We start from the raw sequence: 22,772 nt of genomic DNA on the forward strand, positions 1-22,772 counted from the left end.
ACAGAACCCTAGCCTTGAAAGGGATGTCAGACTATCTTCCTGCCTTTTGACAAATCTGCTTCCAAATCATTTCATACCAGGTAGATCTATATTCTATTTTTTTTTCTTTTAATTGTCAGGAAGGAAGATTAGTGTTCTTAAGTTCTCAGTCCAGTGCCTATGAGTCCTCTTTGTTGAGTTGTTCCTTATCCCCTCAATTCCTATTACTGAAAAATAAAGCCAATTCCTATACTCTGTTCTAATTAGAGAAGGGAAATAGCTCTCATTCACTCTTATACATATTTATACACATTGCCAAGTTTGCAAAGTCTTCCTTTACCTGTCTCTCTCTTTTTTGAATGAGCTTGAAGGAGGTGAAAACATTTCCCTAAATGGGAAAAAGAGCATTCTTCACTTTACACTCAGGTCATCTTCCCTTCTAGCTCTTTATTTATTCCCATTATCCTTTCTAAATCACCCCTACCCCCCCCCAAAAAAGAAAAAATATAACTGGAATTATTTGGGAAATGAAAGAACAGAACAGAAAGATGACAGCCCTAGAGTGAGGTAGACAAAAACACACAGAGACAGAAAGGTATGCGTGTGGAGACACATCAAGAGACAGACTCACAGAGGTGTACAGAGGCAGAGCCAGACAGAGATCGACAGGTACAGAACTTACACGTGCTCTTAAATAGGCCTCATTCTAAATCTATTGCTTTAGGTACTTTGAGGAATATGAGTGTGTGAAGCACATTTAAAGAAAACAAATGAGAAACTGCTTTCCTTTTGACACCTCTTTCAAGAGATAGAAATTGTCCATTTGATATGTTTTTTCTTTATTATCAGAGAAAGTTCTTACAGAATCAACAACTACAAAATTCTATATGATACCAGAAGATAATGCTAGGGTAATGATCTAGAAGAATAAATCTGTGCCAGTTATCAATTTATTGCCTCTTAGCTCCACATTCACCCTTCAGTATATGCTCTGTGACAGTGGACACTTGAATCTCCTTCACAGTGAGCATGACGTTAAGCTTTCTCAGTAGAGGGCGCTGGAGGGCAGGAAGGAAGGGACGGACTACCCTGCTGTTTGCGCTGCTGCCTGGTGCAGGAGTGGCGTGGTGTGAGGATATCTGAGGGAGTTCTGCCCCAACCATGGGTCACCTCAGTGACCTTGCAGCCTCAGCAGGGATAACCTTTTCCCAGCTCTGTGGACTTGAAACGACACACCTTGAAGGATTCCTGCTTGCATCTGTGCCCCAAAGGCATTCTGCCAATACCCTCTTCCCTCAGGCCCCTAGCAGATAACCTGACTCAGAGGGTTTTCACTGAGCTGAGCGGCCAGCCCCTCCGCAGGCCTCCACTACCTGTGCACGTCTATGCTCTGGGTTGCCTCCTGCTTGCCCAGGGACTGCAGACCGGCTTCTGGCCTGGGCAAAGAACAAAATTCTCTGCTGTCAGTGGACTGAGTTCTCCAAAAAGCTCTGAACCCCAGCCTTTGTGAGGGCGGCCCTTTCCAAGTTTATCTTTTCTTGGGTACTCTTCCTTAGCTCAAGGGTATCAAACAGAATTTCCTTATATTCTATAGATACTTGTTTATCAGAATACAATAATTTCTCATACTAAACTTCCACTGTGTAAAGCGATAGCAATACTGATGTCTTAGCAAGAAATGCAGCTGCTTTTCCACTTACAGAAGATTTGAGAGGAATTTATAGAATGAGGCAGGACTAAGGGAACCAGTTTCTTTCTCCACAACTTTTTTCCTGCCTAATTTTGATTTTAGGCTTTTAAAATCAGTTGGTGGCTCCTTTCACTTCTCAAAGGAAAGGAACACATTTTTGTTTCATTACCTAGACTGTCAGATCCAAGCCAAGAGAAATTCTAACCCATAGGTAGCACGAGACTAGTGATGAAGCCACAGAAATCTGAGTACGGTCCCCACTGCAAAGGTCAGTCGTGATTTCAGGTGAGTACAGGTATCATGGCAGCACTTCAGATTACTGACATTGTTTGATAAGCTGATTCCTTTGGGGGAGAAATAATTAGTGCACTTAGCCTGAATAAGTACTTAGTTTGTTTAAATTTAAAACAGATCTAGGAGAGAGTGAGCGGGGGCTGGGGGGGAACCCATATCACAACCTTGGGGATGATTTAATCGTGGGGACAGTATTAACTCATAAAAATGTAGTTAATGAGAGTAAATGTGACAGGGCTTTGAATTTCTGGAATTATTATGATATACATTCATGCCAGTCTAACTGTGATCCTAACAATAAAAACTGTACAAACGACAGGGGTAAGAGGCTCTTGGATGTTAGAGTACATCAGAATAAACTGGGGAACTTGTTAAGATGCAGATTCCCAGCCTACTTGTTTGTGTCCCAGCAACTGGCCTTTTTATAACAAGTACCCGTTACTCTGATGCAGATGCTACCTTGACTGTACTTTGAGAAACCATGATTTGAGTTAGTGTCTGAATGAGCTCCCTTAAGAAAAGTAAGGTTTCACTTAGAAATAAGAATAAACTAGAACACTGTTCATGTGTCCCTGATACCAAAATGGCCTTTATCATTTTATTCCATGCTTCGTCCCAGAGAGTTCAGGCAGCAGTGAATACCTTGGCCCCAATAATCTATTTCTGTGTAGAAAGGCCCCTTCACATTCACCTGGCCACGTCTTGCTGGAGATGGAGAAGTTATTTCTCGCTCAAGTTCTTCCTTTTCCTCCTAGCAGTAAGGTGAATAAAACTCATTTTATTCTAAGAAAGGAAAAATAATTCCAATGTAACAGAATAAAGCCAGTAATATCATAGAAAATTAAACTAAAGAGAAAAATTTGGAATCATATAAGAATAAAAAGCCAACATTTTTCAAGTTATCCAGAAAAAAAGCCCAATATTTTAATAAAAGATGCTTGAATAAAAAACAAACTTCGCGGTAGAACTCATATTAGGAATGACTGTGATCTATCAAACTCAGAAGTGACTTTGGATCAGATATTAACAACGGAGTAATAGGAAAACTGGGATTTCCCAGGCTGGTTTCTGCTTTAATATCTTTTTTTTTTTTTTTTTTTTTGCCATGCCCTGCAGCATGTCGGATCTTAGTTCCCTGACCAGGGATCGAAGGCGTGCCCCCTGCAGTGGAAGCGCGGAGTCTTAACCACTGGACCGCCAGGGAAGTCCCTGGTTTCTGCTTTATATGCCCCAAAGAACCTCAGTTAAGCCCTCCCTCCTCATTTCAACAGACTCTTGGGAGCTGACCCAAACTTGCTAATCTTCAAGTCTGAAAACCAGTTGATGGTTTTCATCATCATAAAAGGATCCCCTTGGAGCAAAGGAAAAAAATGTTTGGTTTCGACAGTGCCTCTGGGAGAAACTCAAGACGCGTTGACTGTGGACCCTCCCTGCATTCTTTGGGCTCGAGCAGCCACCGCAAGATGCAAAGCAGCATGAGAAAAGGCTGAGTCAGGCAACATGTAGCAACAAGCCCAGGCACTTCTCCAGGGGCCCAGGAAGTTGGAAGCCTCCCAGTTACGTCGTAGGACATTGTCCTTTCTTGGAACTTTGAAGGATTCTTGAGTGTCAGCAAGCCCATCCCACTCCCACCTGACTTCTCACAGGACGTGGTATCTCTGAAAGGATCATATCCACAGGGACGATTATTGACTGAACGGACATTCCTGGCGATGTAATGCGTGTCCTGCAATCCTGACCAACAACTTGCTCTTGGTCGCTGTGCCCATGATTTTGGCTGAGAATGCTATTCGGAGGGAAAAGGTGGCTTCTACTACGGATGATTTTTTTAATAATTTTTTTAATAGTAGAGAAAGAATGCAAAATAGGAAAGGGATCAAGAATAGGCTTATTATCTAGTTAAAGTTAACGATGAAAATTAGGTTAGTGATTTCTTCTCATCAGAGCACAGAGGTCAAAAGCCCTGTGATAAATATCACATCCGCCTGAGAATTAGATTTCACAGTCCTACTCGGTACCTCATTCATCTCACATAACAGAACAACATTTCAATGGAGCAAAAGAAGGGGTAACTATCCTCAGAGCATCATAGCTTTCAGGTGCTTGTGGTGCCTCGCAGTATATCACCTGCTCTTCTCTGGGGGGTCACTTACTTTGACATGTATAAATTAGAAAAGTGATGAAAAAGACTGAATGTGTAAAACGTTCCCAGTCAAATCCTTAAGGATAATTTAGAAGAGTGTTGGGAATGGGGAGCCCCAGAATCCCCTGAGGAACTTCACTAAGAACTGCTGCAGACATTTGCTGGCTAGCTTCAACCTGCTCTGACCTCAGGGAAACCACTCCGTATCAGCAAGACACACCGATTGGAGTTGATCTCAGGCTCCTGTGTTGGCCTAAGTCTGATGAAAAGTCAGTTGGAGGTACTGTTTTTCTTTACTTCAAAATGACCATGCAGTGTGACTACTGAATGCTGTCCCTGGTTCTACTGATTCCCTGGGAGATGGAACCTCTAGATATAAGAGAGAAGCTTTTGAAAACATTCCTGGGAAACCAAGGTGCCGTCTTATAATGCAGTCTGACAGTGTAAAACCTCCGAAGAATGAAGCAATGGCTTTTGCTGATGGCTCAGGAGAAATCTGTGGGTGGCCTAGTGATTCTAAGTTCATCAAATACATCTGTATTGGGGGTCAAAACTACGTTTTTGAAGTTCTTAACCAGAAAATTTTCATTAATTAAAATGTACTAAGAAAAACGAGCATTTGATACCCTCCTAAGAACTTTACTCTCCCAGTTCTCTAGGACTGGCTGCTATAGTACTTGTAGCCCAAATCAGCACAGTTGGCCACCCCCCCACCCCGCCCCCGAGGATTCAACACATGTAAAAACAACAACAGAACTAAAGCACAGCCTGGGATTCACCACCTGCTTAAAGTATGGGTTGTTGCCATCACCGGCAGCTGACAACATAGCCTGGTCGCTGGCCCATCATCTCCTTCCATCTTCCACTCTCTATATTTTAATAATATTTACATCTTGGGCTCTCGAGTACCCTCTCAGATGTTATTATTGAAGCAGAATAGTGCAAAATCAGTCTTCAGAGGTTAAGGAGGGAGTTTTCAGTGAAAATGTAGTTGATAAGTTTTGACATTTTAGGAAAAGAAACTTTTTTGAAAAGCATCATTAAAACAGCCTGCTAAAATATCTCACCAAAGAAGTTGTATTTAGCTCAAATCTCGTATAGGAGGACAGCATGAATTCAGTTTTGAATTGACTTGGGTTCCGGCCTCCTTATCAACAGGTTGGAGAGTTGTCCTTGTTAGTAAAATTTAGCTTTCTCTCCACCCCAGTGATAATGATAGGAAGCACTAGGAAAGGATACGCTCGCCATGCTGCATAAAGCCTTCTTCCTGGGAAGGCGTGTGTGCTCCCGACTGCTGTGGGAGCACAGTGATGAAGACTGGCAGCAGTGGCAGCCGGGGCTCCCCCATACTCAGCTTAAGACAAGCACTGAAGGTCTACTCACTGTTGAGAGTTTAAGAAAAAAGTCTCCACACTCAATGTGACTGTCTTTGGAATTCTTCGTTTCATTAAGGTTCTCACAAAATACAAAGCTCAAATGTAACCGTCTACGTCCACCACAAAACAGAATCAAGTAAGTGGTTAGCACACAAACAATGATCTTTTTCATTTTTAAAAATATAAATAACAACGTTCAAGGTTTGACAGTTTTCTCCTGTGTGTGTTTCTCTTTAAGGCTTTATGTTGCAGACCCTTAAGTACGCGTACCTGTCGTCAGGATACACTGCCCACAAGCAGGGAAGGCCACTGTGGGTACATTCCTGAGGGTGACACGCACTTATCCATGTTGCCTCAAGCCTGTGGAAAACTAAACAGACACCCTCCGATCAGTTCGCACAGTTTCATTAATTTTCTTCCTACCATGAAGTGACAACAGAAAGGGGTAAGTTCCCAGCAGCATTCAAGCTCTCAGAAGATCAATCATGAAGGGCGAGAAGGAAAAGACAGGCTTTTTCCTGGATGGAATTTTTTCCTTTTATCCAGAAAACCCCCCATAACCCATAGAGTTTAAAGGCTGGCTTGTATTGAAACGTTTTTCAGATTAAATAGTGTTGAGAGAAGGGGTGGGCTTTTCGTTGGGTCCTGGAGAAGAGGTTAAAGTGGAGAGGTTACTGTTGGAAAAATACTGACAGTCCACCCTCCCACGGCAGTCACGTCACCGGCGAGGCCTGGGGGCAGAGCCAGGGCCCCTGCCTTGGGCACGAAATCCGAGGGAAGGCTCTCCAGCAGACACTTGACCTGCTCCTGGCCCAGCTTGATCTTGTCGTCCAGCTCCCGCTGCTCGATGAGGAGTGTCGACTTCATTTTCACAAAATGCTGGTAATCCTGGAGTTGCTCCTTGGAAAGGTAATGGGCCAGGATGTCCAGCACCACGCGCTGCCTCCGGTCCACATTCTCCTTGAGCTCCCGGGCGTCCTCGTGCTGCGCAGCCAGGACCTTCCTCTTCTCGTTGAGAGAGCTCTGCCAGGGCGAAACAAGCAGATCAGCAAAGGGCCAGCAGAACGGGGAAAAGAACCGAACTGCCCGCAGAGACCTTTTTCAGGACGGTGCAGTGTCTAAGTTTCTATTTTGATTGTCGCTCTAAAGTAAGGAGACTCGGTCGTTTGAAAATCAGTTCATTACCCTTACGTTGCAGATATATGGTTCTCTAACTTATAAAGTCATGTGGCGGCTTTAATTTGAGAGATTATGTTAAAATTGGCTGGGGTACTGGCTTTACTTTAAGGCTTCTAGACTTAGAAGAACAATCAGGATTCCATTTATATGAGGTCCTTAGAATAGTCTACAGTCATAGAGACACGAAGCAGAATGGTGGTTGCTAGGCTCTGGGGGAGGGGAGAAGGGAGGGGGAGTTGCTGTTTCAGTGGGTATAGAGTTTCAGTTTCGCAAGATGAGAAAAGTTCTGGAGATCTGTTACACAACAATGTTAATATAGTTAATACTACTGAACTGTACAGCTAAAAATGGTTACGATGGCAAATCTTATATGTAGTTTACCACAGTTAAACAACTGAAGGGAAAAAAAGCCAGTCATCAAGGTACCTTGAGTGTTTACAAGTATTTCCATCTTATAGTGGTTCTCAAAGTGGGTACCAGCAGCATCTCCCGGGGATTTGTTAGAAATGCAAAATTTCAGGCCCCCTTCCACCTACCAAATCAAAAGTTCTGGAGGTGTGGGGCATAGGGGTCTGTGGTTGAAGGAGCCTTTCGGGCGATTCTTTGCAGTTAAAGTTTGAGAACCTCTGCCCCAATCCATAATCAACAATGGGAACATCATATTTACCATCTCCGAAAAAATCAGTTTCCATTTTTCCGGCCTCTGAATCTAACATGAGAGAAATTCTATTTGGCAATGATGGCAATTTCATATTCTGAGAGTTTCTCATACAGACCCAATGGGAAGACAGCGTATTATCTTCAGACCTTATAGAAGTCTGTAATGTGGCCTTTTACTCAACACGCTGACATATAATGTCATTAAAATTTTTAAAAATTTTACATTTAACCAGACTCTTCAGGCTAAAGTGAATGAGAAACTTTAAAGTGGAAATTAATCAAGAAATAAGAATATTTAAATAGATATCTCAACACAGATTAGCTTAGGTAGGGTTATGAAAGGCTCATGTGTCTCTGCCCTAAACTCCCCTTGAACTGGCCTGTCAGGTCTTACCTAATAACGCCTAGAGGAAAAGTGCAAAGTTAATAGGTTAATCTTACAAATATCTCCATTTTCATAGGCTTCCTTCTCCTAATCAGAAAAACACACCTAAAAAAGAAACCCTTAGGGACTGAATTTGCAATGAAGACATGCTTCAAAATACTGTAGGGAAGTAAGTTAAAAAGTGAGAACCTCTTCCTCACCTTTAAAAAACTATGAAATATTTTAAACATCAGTATTGTACAGAGAATGGTATAAGATCTGTGTGCCCATCATCAACAGCGCCAAATCTTAGCTTGAACATGTTTCATATTTGCTTCAGTTTAAAAACAAAATATTCAGTTGAAGCGTTATATATAGTTCTCCCGATGCCCCTCCTCCCCTCATTGGTAACTATAATCCTGAATCTGGCATTTACTGAACCATTTATTCTTCCTTTCCTTATTCCTATTTACACTTGTATTTAACAAAGACTGATAATCATGAAAACGAATACAGATGTGTCTTGCAGGTGAGCAGGCACCTGTATGTACCTGGGAGCGTGTGCGTGCATTTAAGTGCTGAGTGGTTCCAGAACTGGATCCAACTTATCTTCCCACAAGAACTGCTCCAGCCTTGCTTAGCTCACATGCCTGTGGCATCCACCCAAGTGACCGAGCAGGAGACTGGGAATTACCTTCTGTTCTATCCTTCCCCTCATCTAACACGCCCTGCTAATTCAAACTCATTCTCTAAGTCACTCCCTATTCTCTATCTCCATGACAATGGCCCAAATGGACAGCCTAAACCCATCTGGCTAGACCATGACAATAAGCCTCCCAAGTGTGTAACATCATTCTCACCCCTCCCCAGGCTGATTATGTCACGAAATTAGTTCATGGCTCTCCAGGCCTACAGGCTAAAGTCTAAAGTACGACCCTTAGGTCTTCGTGATTATTTTCTGCACTGGATACTGTTTACCCCTTCAGATCCACCCTCCTCTGCCCTGCTCTATGTCTAGGGAAGCTGCACCCTGCTGGCTGCTGGTTTTGGCCAGGGGCAGTCATGGGCAGGAGGCTGGAAGCTGGGAGGGAGAAGAAATTGAGGCCTTTATCCCTGGCTCCCTCCTTGCCAGGGGGTGGTGGCTACAACTTTTCACCCGGGCCTCAGTGCCGCAGGTCAGCTACAGCTAGAGTTCTGATAAGGGCCCCTTCCTCGTGCTGCTCCAGGTCCAGAGGTAGTGATGGCTTCCCCACTGATGCTAGCCCTGGGGGGACAGTGGCTTCATTATCCCTTGTTGGTCTCCCTTAAAAACAAGTAAATCAAGGAAGCACTCTGCTCTAGACATACCAACCACATGTAAGCCAATTCTTAAACACGCCATGGTATGTCTGGACTTTGTCCATGACATTCCTCCTAAATGGTAAAGCCCTTTCCCTCTCAGCCCACCTGGAATTAAGAGAGTCCCCTAGACTCCATTCAAGCGGCACTTGTGTGAAGTCCTTCCTGACCACACCACACCGCATGAGGGGTGCGCTCACGGCTCTGAGTTTATCGCTGTGCTGCAGCATACTAAATACAACTGCCGCTTCTACACTGGTTACGTTGGTTTTCCTCACTAACTGCTGAGTTCCTTGAAGGCGGGCCTGTTTTTAGGCAGCGTTCAGCCCTAGCACGCGGGGCACCTGGCATCTGACAGGTTCTTGTTAGCTGCTTTCTGGATGAAAGGAAGGTGGAAAGGACAACACTTTTGAGTCAAACACAGTCAGACAGTTTGTAGGTGAGGAAGTGAAGGCCCAGAACATTTACACGAGGAGGGCACCCGCCGGGAGAGGGGCTGCAGAAAGTTCCTGGATGCTGAGTCACATTCCTAAATGCTTACCGCCTAGACTTCTTTCAGTCCTTTAAAAATCTATTTGACAAGAGACACCTTTCCTTTTAATGCAGTACATTCGGAGAAATAATTGGGAAATCCCTGACAGCACTGAAAGAGAGAGCTGTAGCTAGAAGGAGCCAGAAAGCCAAGGAACCACTTGACGGCTGCAGCGCTCATCACCTCGGCACATATATGAAAAGTAGCTACGTTGATCACCTGACCTCCCTTGGTAAGTTTGTTCCACGAGGGTGGGGATCTGACTGCTTTGTTCACAGAGTATCCTAAGCGCCTAGGTCAGAAAGTGGCATGTACCGGATACTCAGTAAATATGTGCCGCACAGAGGAGCACATGAGGAATGCTCTGTAGCTCTGGAATTAAGTTCAGTGAGGCGAATAACGCTTGGGGGCTGCAGCAGGACTCCTCCTGTCCTGGCGCTGCTGCCTACTGGCCTGTTGTGAGGATTCTATGAGACTGCACCTACAGTGTGTCTAAGCCCACAGCGTCTGACCCAGAGGGAGGACTTAGATTCTATCTGGGATCGCCACAGCTGTCACTACCAGTTATTCCGGTAAGGGCTGCCATGGACACAGCGGGTGCATCTTCACCAAGTGCCCGTGGCCCCTCGCCTGCAGATTCCCGGGAGCCCTGTCCTCATCCCGAACAGTTGTGTCGTCCCTCTCCCTTGTTTTAATGTCAACCCCCATCATGCTTTTACCTTTCCTTTTTCTGGGATAAAAAGGAAGGAAAGAAACGCTGGCACCCACATTTTTAACTTTCCTAAGTATCCCTGAGGCTGAGGGGTCAGCACGACATCTTGGCGTGCAAGATCCTTCTCCTCTGTTCCCTGTACGTTGGGGTCTCTCCCTGCCCCGGAGAGATGGTGACCGTCTCTAGAAAGGCTCCTGTCTAATCATGCTTCTCTGGGTACATGGGCTCGGGCAGGTAAAGTGTTGAGCGGAATTGTTAGGCCTACCCTTTCCTCGTTACTGGCGTCTTCACCAAGGCCGCTGAGGACGTTCTCCACGCGGGCCAGGCGTCCCGAGAGGGAGAGCAGCAGGTTCACCACCTTGTCCAAGTCCCCGATGAACATCTTGTACTTGTCGATCTCATTGGGCTTGCAGAGCTCACTGATCCAGGCCTCTACCTCTTCCCCCAGGGCGTTATTGAGCTTGATGTCCGTCAGCAGGCTCCCCTTGGCTTCCTGGAGGGTCTCAAGCTTGTGGGTGAGGCTTCCAATCAACTCCGCCTGGAACGAGAGGGGAGACGCATAGCAAAACTTAGCCAGCTGACTGGTAAGTGAGGGCAGGATCCACTTCTCTCAGCTGCATCCTTCCTGTCTCGTCTTCGAGGCTCAGCTGGAGGCCCCCCTCCCCCTCTGCGTGGACTGCCCCCAACATAAGGCCACAGTCTGCCTTCCTTTCCCTGAATGTCTACAACTGCCTTCTCTGAACCTGTTCAGTCCTCACAGGCCAATGCGTGATTACACATTGCCTCGGAATGTTTTCCAGTTGTGTCGTGCTGTGTACAGCGCTCTCTTCCCAACTGGTTTGTTAACTACTCACTTTTAAAAGTCTTTTCAATACGTGTTCTCATTTGATGCTCACAACAATACCGTAGGCAGGCAGGGTAAATATTCTTGTTTAACAAGTGGAGCAGACAAAGTCAAAGGAATTAGGGAATTGCCTAAGATCACAGAGCTGAGTATTAGTCACAGATACCATTCGTGGAGGAAATACCATGAGCCGACCACTGCGAGGAAGTCCATGGATTACCTCACCTGGTCTTCCCGGCTGTCTCGTAGTAGATACTACTTTAGCTGCATAGTGCGCTGGCCGAGGAAACTTCGACTTAGGGAGGTGAAGTGAGGCTAAGACACCTGCGCTGGTGGGTGGGGCTGCCGTGAAGTCAGGCAGCCTGACTTTGGGGCCACCCTTGTGCAACCGTTGTAAATATTCATGAGACCTTTCTTCAGAATTCAGTCCCTTGTTCTGTCCTGCACCCACTGTCTCCAGTGAGCAGGGCTATGTAATCTGCCACCTTACTTACAAACCTCCATACTGTGAAACAGGATTACACAAATACCCAGTATGCTTAACTGAAGGAACGAAGCAGAGGTCTTAATGGCTTCAACTTTGACTTCATTTGTATGAAGCATCGACTCTTACTTTGTTGCAAGAGAAATTAGACTTCATGGCTCTTTAGTCATTTTTCTCTTCGCCTGAGGTAGCCATATGGAAAAAGAACATCATCTTTTTTTGGTTAAAACCTACTTCTTTACCACTAACAAGGTTCCAGCTCAAAATTTATATGTATGTGTGTGTGTGTGTGTACATAAACCCAAGCTGTGTGAATTCAGTTGGAAGAAAACAAAGGGTCACAATTTCTACGTTAGAGTAAATCTTCATTTTAAAGGAAGGAAGAAAAAAAGGGAAAAAGAAATATTTTTGAATAACCAAACTGAAGGGTACTGACAGCTTTGTGTACTGTTTCTGCAACATGTGCACCAGAGAATACAATAATCACAATGATAAGGAAAATATTTATTTCTCCACCATCTGCCCCCACCTTGGAGCTGGACTACCAGAGGTACTTCAACTAAGCAAGGTTCCCAATGTCCTTGAAATGTTCAAGTTCTGGCTTTGATGGTGACATCTTACTGTCTTCTCAACTCGCCTAATCCCAGAGACTGAAGGGGGCTTAAAACATTCCCATCTGCTGCACCGACTCATTATGGGTTATAATCTTTGGCTTTCTACAAGCAGTTAAGACAAAGTGGATACAAAAGACAATTTTAATAGTGGAAAAAAAATGTGCAGTATATATTATTCCTTAACTGAAGAGTCTGAGCTCAGAAAAATGCAGGTGGGAGAGAATATTGTTTAATTTTCCTTATATTCCCCTGGAAAACTCATCATTTTCTAAACAACAATTCTGGCTGGCAGCTATGGTATTTGCCTGCAAAATAACCTGCTAGATACCTCCAGGAAAATGCCCAGCGGGGGTGACGATCTTGCACTGTGCTCTCTGTTCCTATGAAGAGAATGACAGGGATACTGGAATGGAGAGAAGGAGGGAAAATAAATAGTACTTGCTGTTACATCTCCCAATATCCCTGCTGGACAGGGTTCCACAAGTCAAATGTCACCATTCCTGTCTTTCAGATAGACGATGAGAGAGACTGACATCTACGTGAAGTCAGCCTAGGAGATTTTAAGCCTCGTAGCTTGCATTTCCTCGGCTTGCCACTCTGAATGTTACCAGAGGGTACTTTCTTATAGAAAACAGGTTATGCCAAATCCAAGAGCTAGTTAACTAAGCAACAACATTCTTATCACTTCAACCTCAGGAAAAGGCCTTCTGCTTATTCCAACGTTTTGAGATCCATTTCAACCTCACATCCTGAGTAGTACACTTTCTACAAAAGGAATTTAAAAAAACCAAAGAGTAGAAAGAAAAGAAAGCAACGGCTTCATGTTTTCCGTTATTCCTATAAATATGACTTCTTTTGAAACTAATATTGTGTCATTTCTGGAAGAAACTCCATTCTAAAAATCCTCATTATGGCTCTCAGTAGCTGGCATTTTAAGAAATAGATGTGATGATTTTTAATTTGCAAATGACCTTAAACCAGTAAAGGTAAGTCTGTCCTCACATGGGGTGAGTGGTGAAGAGGGGGGAGAACTCTTCCTCTAAGTTTCCACTGAACTCGGTGCACTAATTTTCTCAGGCTCCTTCAGTCTAGGGGTTCATAATATCCTTGAAATGTCCAAGTCCTGGCTTTAATTAAAGGTTATGGGTCAGCACTGCTGGAAGGGCAGCCACCAGGCGAGCAGGGTTTGATGGGTAAGGACGGGTCAAAGAATTTGACACAGCTGAACAGCCATCAGGTTCAGAGTCTAGCCCATTCAGTCTTTCCTCTGGAGACCCTGTTGGGTGTTTTTGGTTTTTCGTTTTAATTTTATTGGAGTATAGTGGATTTACAGTGGTGTGTTAGTTTCAGGTATACAGCAAAGTATTTCAGTTATACATATATTCATTCTTTTTTAGATTCTTTTCTCATATAGTTTATCACAGAATATTGAGTAGATTTCCCAGTGCTATACCAGTAGGTCCTTGTTGCTTATCTATTTTATATATAGTACTGTGTATATGTTAATCCCAAGTTCCTGATTTATCCCTTCCCCCCACTTTTCCCCTTTGGTCACCATAAGTTTGTTTTCAATATCTGTCAGTCTGTTTCTGTCCTGTAAATAAGTTCATTTGTTTCATTTTTTAAAAATTAGATTCCACATGAGTGATATCATATGATATTTGTCTCTCTGTCTGACTTACTTCACTTAGTATGATAATCTCTAGGTCCATCTATGTTGCTGCAAATGGCATTATTTCGTTCCAGTCTACGTCTTTTGGTTGGAGCATCGAATCCATTTACATTTAAGGTAATTATCAACATGTATGTTCTTATTGCCCTTTTGTTAATTGTTTTGGATTTGTTTTTGAAGATCTTTTTTCTTCCCTTCCTCTTTTGTTCTCTTGTGATTTGATATCTATCTTTAGTGTTGTGTTTGGATTGCTTTTCTTTTCTGTGTGTGTTATCTACTGTAGATTTTTGGTTTGTGGTTCCCATGAGGCTTTGATATGGCAGTCTATATATGTGCAAGACTGTTTTAAGTTGCTGGTCTTTTAATTTGAAATGCATTTCCGATATCCTGCATTTGTACTCTCCTCACGATTGCTGGTTTTGATATCATATTTGTGTGTGGATGATTTCCTACCTTTATGTTTGCCTTTACATACCGTGAGCTTTCCCATTCATAATTTTCTTGATTCTAGTTGTGGCCTTTTCTTTACTGCCTAGAGAAGTTCCTTTAGGATTTGTGGTAAAGCTGGTTTGGTGGTACTGAATTCTCTTAGCTTTTGCTTGTCTGTAAAGCTTTTGATCTCTCCATCAAATCTGGATGAGAGCCTTGCTGGGTAGAGTATTTTGGGTTGTAGGTTCTTCCCTCTCATCACTTTAAATATATCATGCCACTCCCTTCTGGCCTGCAGTTTCTGCTGAAAGATCAGCAGATAATGTTATGGGGATTCCGCTGTATGTTATTTGTTGCTTTTAGTATTTTTTCCTTTGTCTTTTTTTGTCAGTTTGAGTAATATGTGTCTGAGCATGTTCTTCTCTGCATTTATCTTCTATGGGACTCTCTGCTCTTCCTGGACTTGAGTGCTTCCTTTCTCATGTCAGGGAAGTTTTCAGCTATCATCTCTTCAAATATTTTCTCAGGCCCTTTCTCCCTTCTCCTTCTGGGACCCAAATAATGCAAATGTTGGTTTGTTTAATGTTGTCCCAGACATCTCTGAGGCTGTCCTCATTTCTTTTCATTTTTTCTTTATTCTCTTCAGCCGCAGTGATTTCCACCATTCTGTTTTTCAGCACACTTATTCATTCTTCTGCCTCAATTATTCTGCTATTGATTCCATTTGGTGTATTCTTCATTCCAGTTATTGTATTGTTCGTCTCTGTTTCTTTGTTCTTTAAATCTTCTAGCTCTTTGTTAAACATCTCTTGTCTCATCTTGATCTGTGCCTCCACTCTTTTTCTGAAATTTTGAATCATCTTTGATATCAATACTCTAAATTCTTTTTCAGGTAGGTTGCCTATCTCCACTTCATTTAGTTGTTCCTGTGGGTTTTTTTTTTATCTTGTTCCCTTGTCTGCAACATAGTTCTCTGCCGTCTCATTTTGTCTAATTTTCTGTTATTTGTGGTCTCCTTCCCACTGGCTGCAGGATCATAACTCCTCTTGCTTCTGGTGTCTGCCGTCTGGTGGATGAGGTTGGTCCTGGGGCTTGTGCAGGCTTCCTGGTGGGAGGGACTGGTGCCTGCCCACTGGTGGGGGGAGCTGGGTCTTGTTCCCCTGGCGGTCAGGGCCATGTCAAGGGGCGTTTAGAGGTGGCTGTGAGCTCACTACACATTTAGGCAGCCTATCTGCTGGTGGATGGGGCTGTGTTCCTTTCCTGCTGCTTGTTTGGCCTGAGGTGTTCCAGCACTGGAGGCTGTAGACTGTTGGGTAGCACCAGGTCTTGATGCCAAAATGGCGACCTCCCAGAGAGCTCAGGCCGATCATTATTCTCTTGGACCTCTGCCACCAGTGTCCTTGCTGCCCGCAGTGAGCCACAGCTGACCCCTGCCGCCCAGGAGACCCTCTAAGATTCGTAGGTAGATCCAGCCCAGGCTCCTGTGGAGTTACTGCTTTGTTTTGTGTCCCAGTGTACGTGAAACCTTATGTGCACCCTCCAAGTGGGGAGTCTCTGTTTCCCCCAGTCTTGTGGAGCTCCTGCACACGAGCCCTGCTGGCCTTCAAAGCCAAATGCTCTGGGGGTTCCTCCTCCCGATACCAGGCCCTCAGGCCGGGGAGCCTGACGTGGGGCTCAGGACTCTCACTCTTACGGGAGAACCTCTGCGATATAATTATTTTCCAGTTTGTGGGTCCCCCACACAGTGGGTATAGGATTTGATTATGTCGCGAAAGCGCCCCTCCTACCATGTTGTTGTGGCTTCTTGTCTTTGAACGTAAAGTATCTTTTTTTGTAGGTGCCAGTCTTCTTCGCCGATGGTTGTTCAGCAGTTGGTTGTGATTCTGGTGTTTCCGTGAGAGGAGGTGAGCTCATCCTTCTACTCTGCCATCTTTTTCAGAAATGAGGAGCTGCTTTTAGTTTGGATGCTTGCTGTCTCTTTCCTCAGCATGCGCTGGCTGTTATCCCCTTGATACGAGGTGTGCAGGTGCAGTGGGCCTTGTGCGCTCCCAGGACCGTGGGGTCAGCGCCTGGCACCTGCTCTGTTTTGGTTTTCAAAGACATCAACAGTGGCAGAAGAACCAGAAGCCTGTCTGTACAGGAGCTGATGTGTACTCTGGGCTTCAGGGGACAAGGAAAGGACAGAATAAGGTGAAAATGTCTAGGGGTGATACAGGGAGGTTTCTGTGGGAAGGACCAATATACATTTCGCGGCATTCTGACTTCCGAAAGCTTGTTGGCTGGGCTGTAAACGTCATACATCACGGCTCGGCATATCTGCTGATACCCGTATTACTGAGCAGTCACACCAGTCCCTCCTGGCTCAAAGGTTGTACATTCGGATGGTATTTGAATTTTTCAAATTTACCAAGCCCTTAAAATATGGAGATTTGGATTTTAAAATGTAGTTAAGAGGGATTTGAGTAACTGAAGGCAGCAAGGGAAAGTTCGCTGTATGAAATAGCCATTTCTATGTCAGGCAGATCTCTTAAAAAAAAAAAAAAAACACGAAAAAACTACCAACTTACACCCATAGAATTCAATGGGGAGAGAGAAGAGGTGTTTCGATTTAAAAAAATAACTAACTAACTTATTAGTCTCTCAGGAGCTAATTAATTTGCAAAATCATTGCCATGTATCCACTTCTTACCTGGCAGAAACTGTTAACTCACCCTATGTGAGCTGCTACTTCTAAGGGTTCTCTCTGTAAACATGGCTTAACAGATCCTCCCTCGCACCCCACCATCTGCATGCAGAAATCTTGCTGGGTCCTGTCCCACCTCCTCCCTGCTCCAGCACCAGCTCAAACGAACACTGGACCAGGAGTCAGGAGACCCAGCTGACAGAAAACTCACCGTCAGGCCAGTCCTCTGACCTTTTGTGTCTGTTTTCTCATCCGCTGCAAGGGCATCCTAATGCCTGCCTAAAACTAATAATAATGTTTAGTTACAGCGCTCTCTGTCTGTGCCAGGCACTATTTAGGGGTTTTCCTATTCACTTGCTGCTCACAACAACCCGATGAGACGGGTACCGTTATTATCCCCCTTTGGCGGATGAGGAAAGGGAAGCGGATGGAGGTTCTGTCGCTTGCCCAAGCCCAGGCAGCTAGAAAGCGGCAGCACCGGGCTTTAAATCCAGGTCCTCCGGCTGCAGGGTTCAGGCTTCTGATCGCTACATTGAAACGGCTCAGAGGAGTGTTGTGAGGCTCAGCTAAGATAAAGCGTGTGCGAGCACTCTGGAAATTATAAAAGTATTATACACATCCAAGTTGTTATTGTTAAGATGAGGCAACACCTGGAAGAACACACACCAGTCATTTGGGTAGATGTCCCCCAACCCGCCCCCCCCCCCAACACTGCTTTGTCTTCTGCTGGGAGGACTTGTGCTCACAGGGTTGCCAGTAACATCACTACACACACAGCTGGCCTCGACGGATGGCCTGTCTTGATCTCAACAGAGTAATTCAGGACCCTCAGCCGCATGGCTAGGGTTTGGGGCCAGAGTGGAGTTCAGGCTCCAGCTGGTAAAAACTGGGACTAGATAAAGACATTCAGTGTGAGGACCCAGGCAGCAGCATGTGACTGTTTTCTTTAGCTGCATTTCACCCCCTAGAGAAGTCAGGGGCAGTTTCTGTCCTGAGAAAACCTGCATCCCACGCTGTGGGACCTATCAAAGCAGAAAGGTTGCGGGGGCCTGACTGCCACTTCAGATATTCTCTAGCACATTCTCTGTCAGGAGTGGTTCTCATTTCCTCTCGGGAAGGCTTGTGACCAGAAAGTTGTTCAGTCTCTTGGTTCTGGGTGACAGGAATCTCTCTCTGACATACAAGAAACGTTATTAAATTTCTTTAAATTCGACAAAACATCCTCCTCCCTCCCCGAATGACCTCCTTGTTTTTCCTATGTCTGGTACCACAGGCACCGAGGCCAGGAACTCGGGAGCCAGCCCTCCTCCTTCCTCTCTCCCAGGCTCCGTGTCCAATCTGCTACCGGATTCTGTCTCTTTCGCTTCCTTTAAAAAAAAAGCTAAATCCATCTGTTTCTCACTGCTCCTACCGCAGCTCCCTTAGGCCCGCCTCGTCGCTTCCAGGCCCAGGCGGCTGTACCTCCCTCCCCACTACCTCTCTTCCTCCCGTCTCGCTGCGTGCACAGCTTTCCTAAATGTAAATCCGCTGCATCTCCCTCCCCACTGGTAAACCCCCGGGAGAGGGACTGATGGTGGCCAGAAGGCGGGAGCCCACGCCAGCCTCTCTCCCCTCCCTCCTACAGCGAACACCCCTGGACCCTGAAGAGGGCTCTGCAAGGTTAGCTGTGGCCGTGCGCCGGGGAGGGGAGCCATGCCTGAAGTACGACCCAGAACAGGGGTGAGTTTCCTGCTTCTCCCCCTTTTATGTTCTGGTTCTGCCCTGGAAACAGCCTCAATGCTGAACTGCACAGAGGGCGTGGCAGCAAAAATGCTGCTTTCTGTGAGATAAAGCAGGTGGGGGAATCCTGTTTCTTCCTCTTCCCTCTCTCCTTCCCGCCCCCTTTCCCAGCCCTGCCCCCCAAAGTGACTCTCCTTGCAGAGTGCACGGTGCAGTGGTGGCACAGGCACTTAACACCCCAAGAGAACACCCTTCTTTCTGTCCAGAGGAACGGGGACAACGACCCCATGGACCGAAGAGTGTGAGGGGAATCCGCACTATTTTTCTCTACTGAGGATAGTCCCAGCTATGCAGAATGGCACGGCCGTGCAGGCTGCCGTGACACCATAAGAACTTGTCCTATTTCTAGCCAGAGGCCCAGGTAAAGGGGCCGCTGGGAGCTGGGAGTGGGGTGGGAGGGTCAGGTGGAATACTGGACAGGAGAGAGCAGGAAAAGGAGACCCCCTAATTCGGTGTCTGAACTGCCTTAGGTCCGGGCTCACCCTCAAGCTGCACGTGTGTGGGACAGACCCAAAGAAGCACGGCAACGGCTTTGAGAACTGAACTGTGACAGAACAACTCACCCAAGTCCCAGGCTCAGCCCTGGAAGGTGCCTGTGTAGGACAGTCACATATAAGGCAGCAGAGGCTCTGAAGACTGAATTGACACTGGAACCAACAGCTAGAGGTGGGACAGAACTTGTAGCCTGAACCTAACTAGGCTGCCTGCTAAAACAAAACAAAAAATCAACCTTCTTCAGAGGATTTTTCACAGAACCCAAGACTTATACCATAACACTCAAAATGTTCAGCTACAATATTACCCAGCATGAAGAGAACCAGTAAAATGTGAACAGCTCTCAGGGGAAGACAACCAACAGGTGCTAACCCTGAGATAACCCAAACGGGACGATAAGCGCCTTTAAAATAGCTTTTGTAGCTATGCTCCGTGGTGGAAGTAAACACTCTTGAAATGAACAGACGGACACTACAAAAAAATGAATGGAAATTTTAGAACTGGAAACTATAATATCTGAAAATTAAAAAAAAATCAGTGGCAGAATAGAGGCAGGAAAGTCAGTGAAACTGAAGATAGATCAATAGAAATTATCCAATCTGAATGAACTGACAGAAGACATTAAAAAACATGAACAGGACTTCCCTGGTGGCGCAGTGGTTAAGAATCCACCTGCCAATGCAGGGGACACGGGTTCGAGCCCTGGTCCAGGAAGATCCCACATGCTGCAGAGCAACTAAGCCCGTGCGCCACAACTACTGAGCCCGAGCACCCTAGAGCCCACATGCCACAACTACTGAAGACTGCGCACTCTAGGGCCTGCGAGCCACAACTACTGAAGCCCGCGTGCCTAGAGCCCGTGCTCCGCAACAAGAGGAGCCACCGCAGTGAGAAGCCCGCGCACCGCAATGAAGAGTAGCCCCCGCTCGCCGCAACTAGAGAAAGCCCGCGTGCAGCAACAAAGACCCAATGCAGCCAAAATAAATAAATAATCAAAAATAAAAAAGCCCTAAAAAAAAATGAGCAAAGTTTCAGAGATTTGCAGGACAATATCAAAAGGTCTAACATTTGTGTCACTGGAGTCCCAAAAAGAGAGAAAGAGATTAGCACATAAAAAAATATTTGAAGACATACTGGCTAAAAACATCCTGAATTTAGTGAAAGACATAAGTTTACAGAATCAAGAAGCTTAGTAAACCCCAACAGGATAAATCAAAGAAAGTTAGGCCCATACATATCATAACCAAACTGTTGAAAATCAAAGATAAAAAATTTGAAAGCAGCCAGGGAAAAGCAACACACTGCATATAGGAGGAACAAGTATTTAATGGCTGTGCGTTTCTCATCAGAAACCATGGAAGCAAGAAGAAGTGGGACATTTTTAAACTGCTAAAAGAAAAAGAATAGTCAACCCAGAATTCCATATCTAGTAAAAATGCTTTAGAAATGACAACAGAATATAGACATTCTTAAATGAAGAAAACTAAAAGAATTTGTCACCAGCAGACAAATGCTTCAAAAAAGAAATGCTAAAGGAAGTTTTTCAGGCTGAAAAGACAGACCAGAGGAAAACTTTAAGAATAAAGCAAGAGCGACGGAAATAGGCAGCTGAGAACCATGTGGGTCACTAATGATCTCTTGGGGAAAGCCAGTTCTGAGGAATAACAGATTTTTTTGCCTTTTGAAATATTCCACTAAGTCTCTAAGCCAAAGCCTTTTGGCCTTCAGAATAGAGAATCATGAGATCTGGTTAAGCAGATTTTTGCCCAATAGATATGGCAGGGTTTAGCCAAAGAATTGAAAGCCCTAAGTATTAAACAGTCTTTAGATTTTATGTATGTCAGAAGTTCAGAGAGTGATTGTTTTATATTTTAAGTAATACTTATATTTACTTGGAATATTACAATTCATCATCTAAGATATATAAATAGAAAGTATATTAAAGTAGAACTGATTGGAAATGCTAGTTTCAAAATATCAATAAATCAGGATTCTAGTTTCCATTCACCCTTAGTTTCACGCGTAGAAATAATCTTAGGTTTACTAACTTTAAACATTAGGCAACAAATTATTACTTTGCAGAAGTTGGTAGAAGGCTACACTCTGCCTTTAGAACCATCTTGATTGACCAAGCATCATGGTTTTTGTTTTTTTTTTTTTTGGCAGTACGCGGGCCCCTCACTGTTGTGGCCTCTCCCGTTGCAGAGCACAGGCTCCGGACGCGCAGGCTCAGCGGCCATGGCTCACGGGCCCAGCCGCTCCGCGGCACGTGGGATCCCCCCAGACCGGGGCACGAACCCGTGTCCCCTGCATCGGCAGGTGGACTCTCAACCACTGTGCCACCAGGGAAGCCCCAAGCATCATGTTTTAAAACCATCCTTAGGGAAAATAAAAGCTTGTTATATATTGGGAAGAGAACTGCATTTTCAACTTCACACTGAATATATTAATAGATGCCTTCAACAACATCAATTAAAGCCTGCATATTTTCTCTCTTTCCAGATCAGATATGTAAATGCAAGTGACACACAAAATCTGTTACACGTTAATAAACCTGTAGTTGCTTAAAACAAAAAATCTCATAGGGTTCTCCACTACCACACGGTAAAATCCAAACGCTTTGGCATTTCAAACAAAGCCCCACGTGACCTCCATGACCTGCCCCCGTGGATCCCCCCAGCCTTGTCTCCTGCCATTCATGGCCTTTCTTTGTTATTCTCTAAATTTGGTAATTTCTAATTTAATCATGAGAATTTATTTTATAATACATTCCCAAATATCAGACCTCCTGGAAGTATCTTTCTTCAATACACATGCGCTCTCCATGTTTTTTCACACAACTACCTCTTCTCCCACGCTGTTCCCTTTGTCTTGAGTGTCCCCTCCTTCTCCTCTTGTCCTGGCTCACTCTGATTACTTCAGCGTAAAATGTGACAATATTGGCGTCAGAGCAGTTTTGTGTAAAGAAGGTAATAAGGCACTAAGTAAAAAAAACCATAGCCCACATCCGGGATTAAGAAATGCTTGACAAATGGTACCTACTGTCATTTCCTGTGAGGACTAATCCTCTTATTCCTTCGTGTTCTCAGGCTAAAAATACTTCTTGCCACATAATCCTCAGAGTGGGAGGGTGATAATAAAGTGATGAAAAAGCAGTTAAAAAGTAAAATTAAGATGGGGAGGAGAAAGCAACAAGTAGTTTGCCACACTGCTACTGTAGAGCAGGGTACGTCTACGTGCAAAAAACAAAACAACAAAAAACTGTAAAATGTTCAGTTAAAGATGTCCTGGCAGGGCTTCCCTGGTGGCGCAGTGGTTGAGAGTCCGCCTGCCGATGCAGGGGACATGGGTTCGTGCCCTGGTCCGGGAAGATCCCACATGCCGCGGAGCGGCTGGGCCCGTGAGCCATGGCCGCTGAGCCTGCGCGTCCGGAGCCTGTGCTCCGCAACGGGAGAGGCCACAGCAGTGAGAGGCCCGCGTACCGCAAAAAAAAAAAAAAAAAAAA

The 22,772-nt window shown here is 44.9% G+C and overlaps 1 protein-coding gene and 2 long non-coding RNA genes across 5 annotated transcripts in view; 2 read left to right on the top strand and 1 right to left on the bottom strand.

The window, feature by feature from the left end:
- Nucleotides 1-5,534: 5,534 nt before the first annotated feature.
- Nucleotides 5,535-22,772, bottom strand: part of SHROOM3 (shroom family member 3) — a 121,831-nt gene continuing 104,593 nt past the window's right edge. For all 3 annotated transcript variants that reach the window (XM_060147978.1, XM_060147977.1, XM_060147976.1), the window contains exons 9-10: nt 10,533-10,805; nt 5,535-6,505 (exon numbers count right to left, since the gene is read on the bottom strand). In XM_060147978.1, the coding sequence (XP_060003961.1) occupies nt 6,140-6,505; nt 10,533-10,805 (639 nt within the window). In that variant the 3' untranslated portion in view covers nt 5,535-6,139. The remainder of the gene's footprint in view (nt 6,506-10,532; nt 10,806-22,772) is intronic.
- Nucleotides 5,738-10,842, top strand: LOC132519766 (uncharacterized). Its single transcript, XR_009540284.1, has 3 exons — nt 5,738-5,927; nt 9,630-9,787; nt 10,716-10,842. It is a non-coding gene; the product is annotated as an uncharacterized LOC132519766 (long non-coding RNA).
- Nucleotides 18,595-21,336, top strand: LOC132519767 (uncharacterized). Its single transcript, XR_009540285.1, has 3 exons — nt 18,595-18,712; nt 18,979-19,133; nt 19,243-21,336. It is a non-coding gene; the product is annotated as an uncharacterized LOC132519767 (long non-coding RNA).

This window comes from Lagenorhynchus albirostris, chromosome 4 (genome assembly GCF_949774975.1).
Source record: "Lagenorhynchus albirostris chromosome 4, mLagAlb1.1, whole genome shotgun sequence".
Taxonomy (NCBI): Eukaryota; Metazoa; Chordata; class Mammalia; order Artiodactyla; family Delphinidae; genus Lagenorhynchus; species Lagenorhynchus albirostris.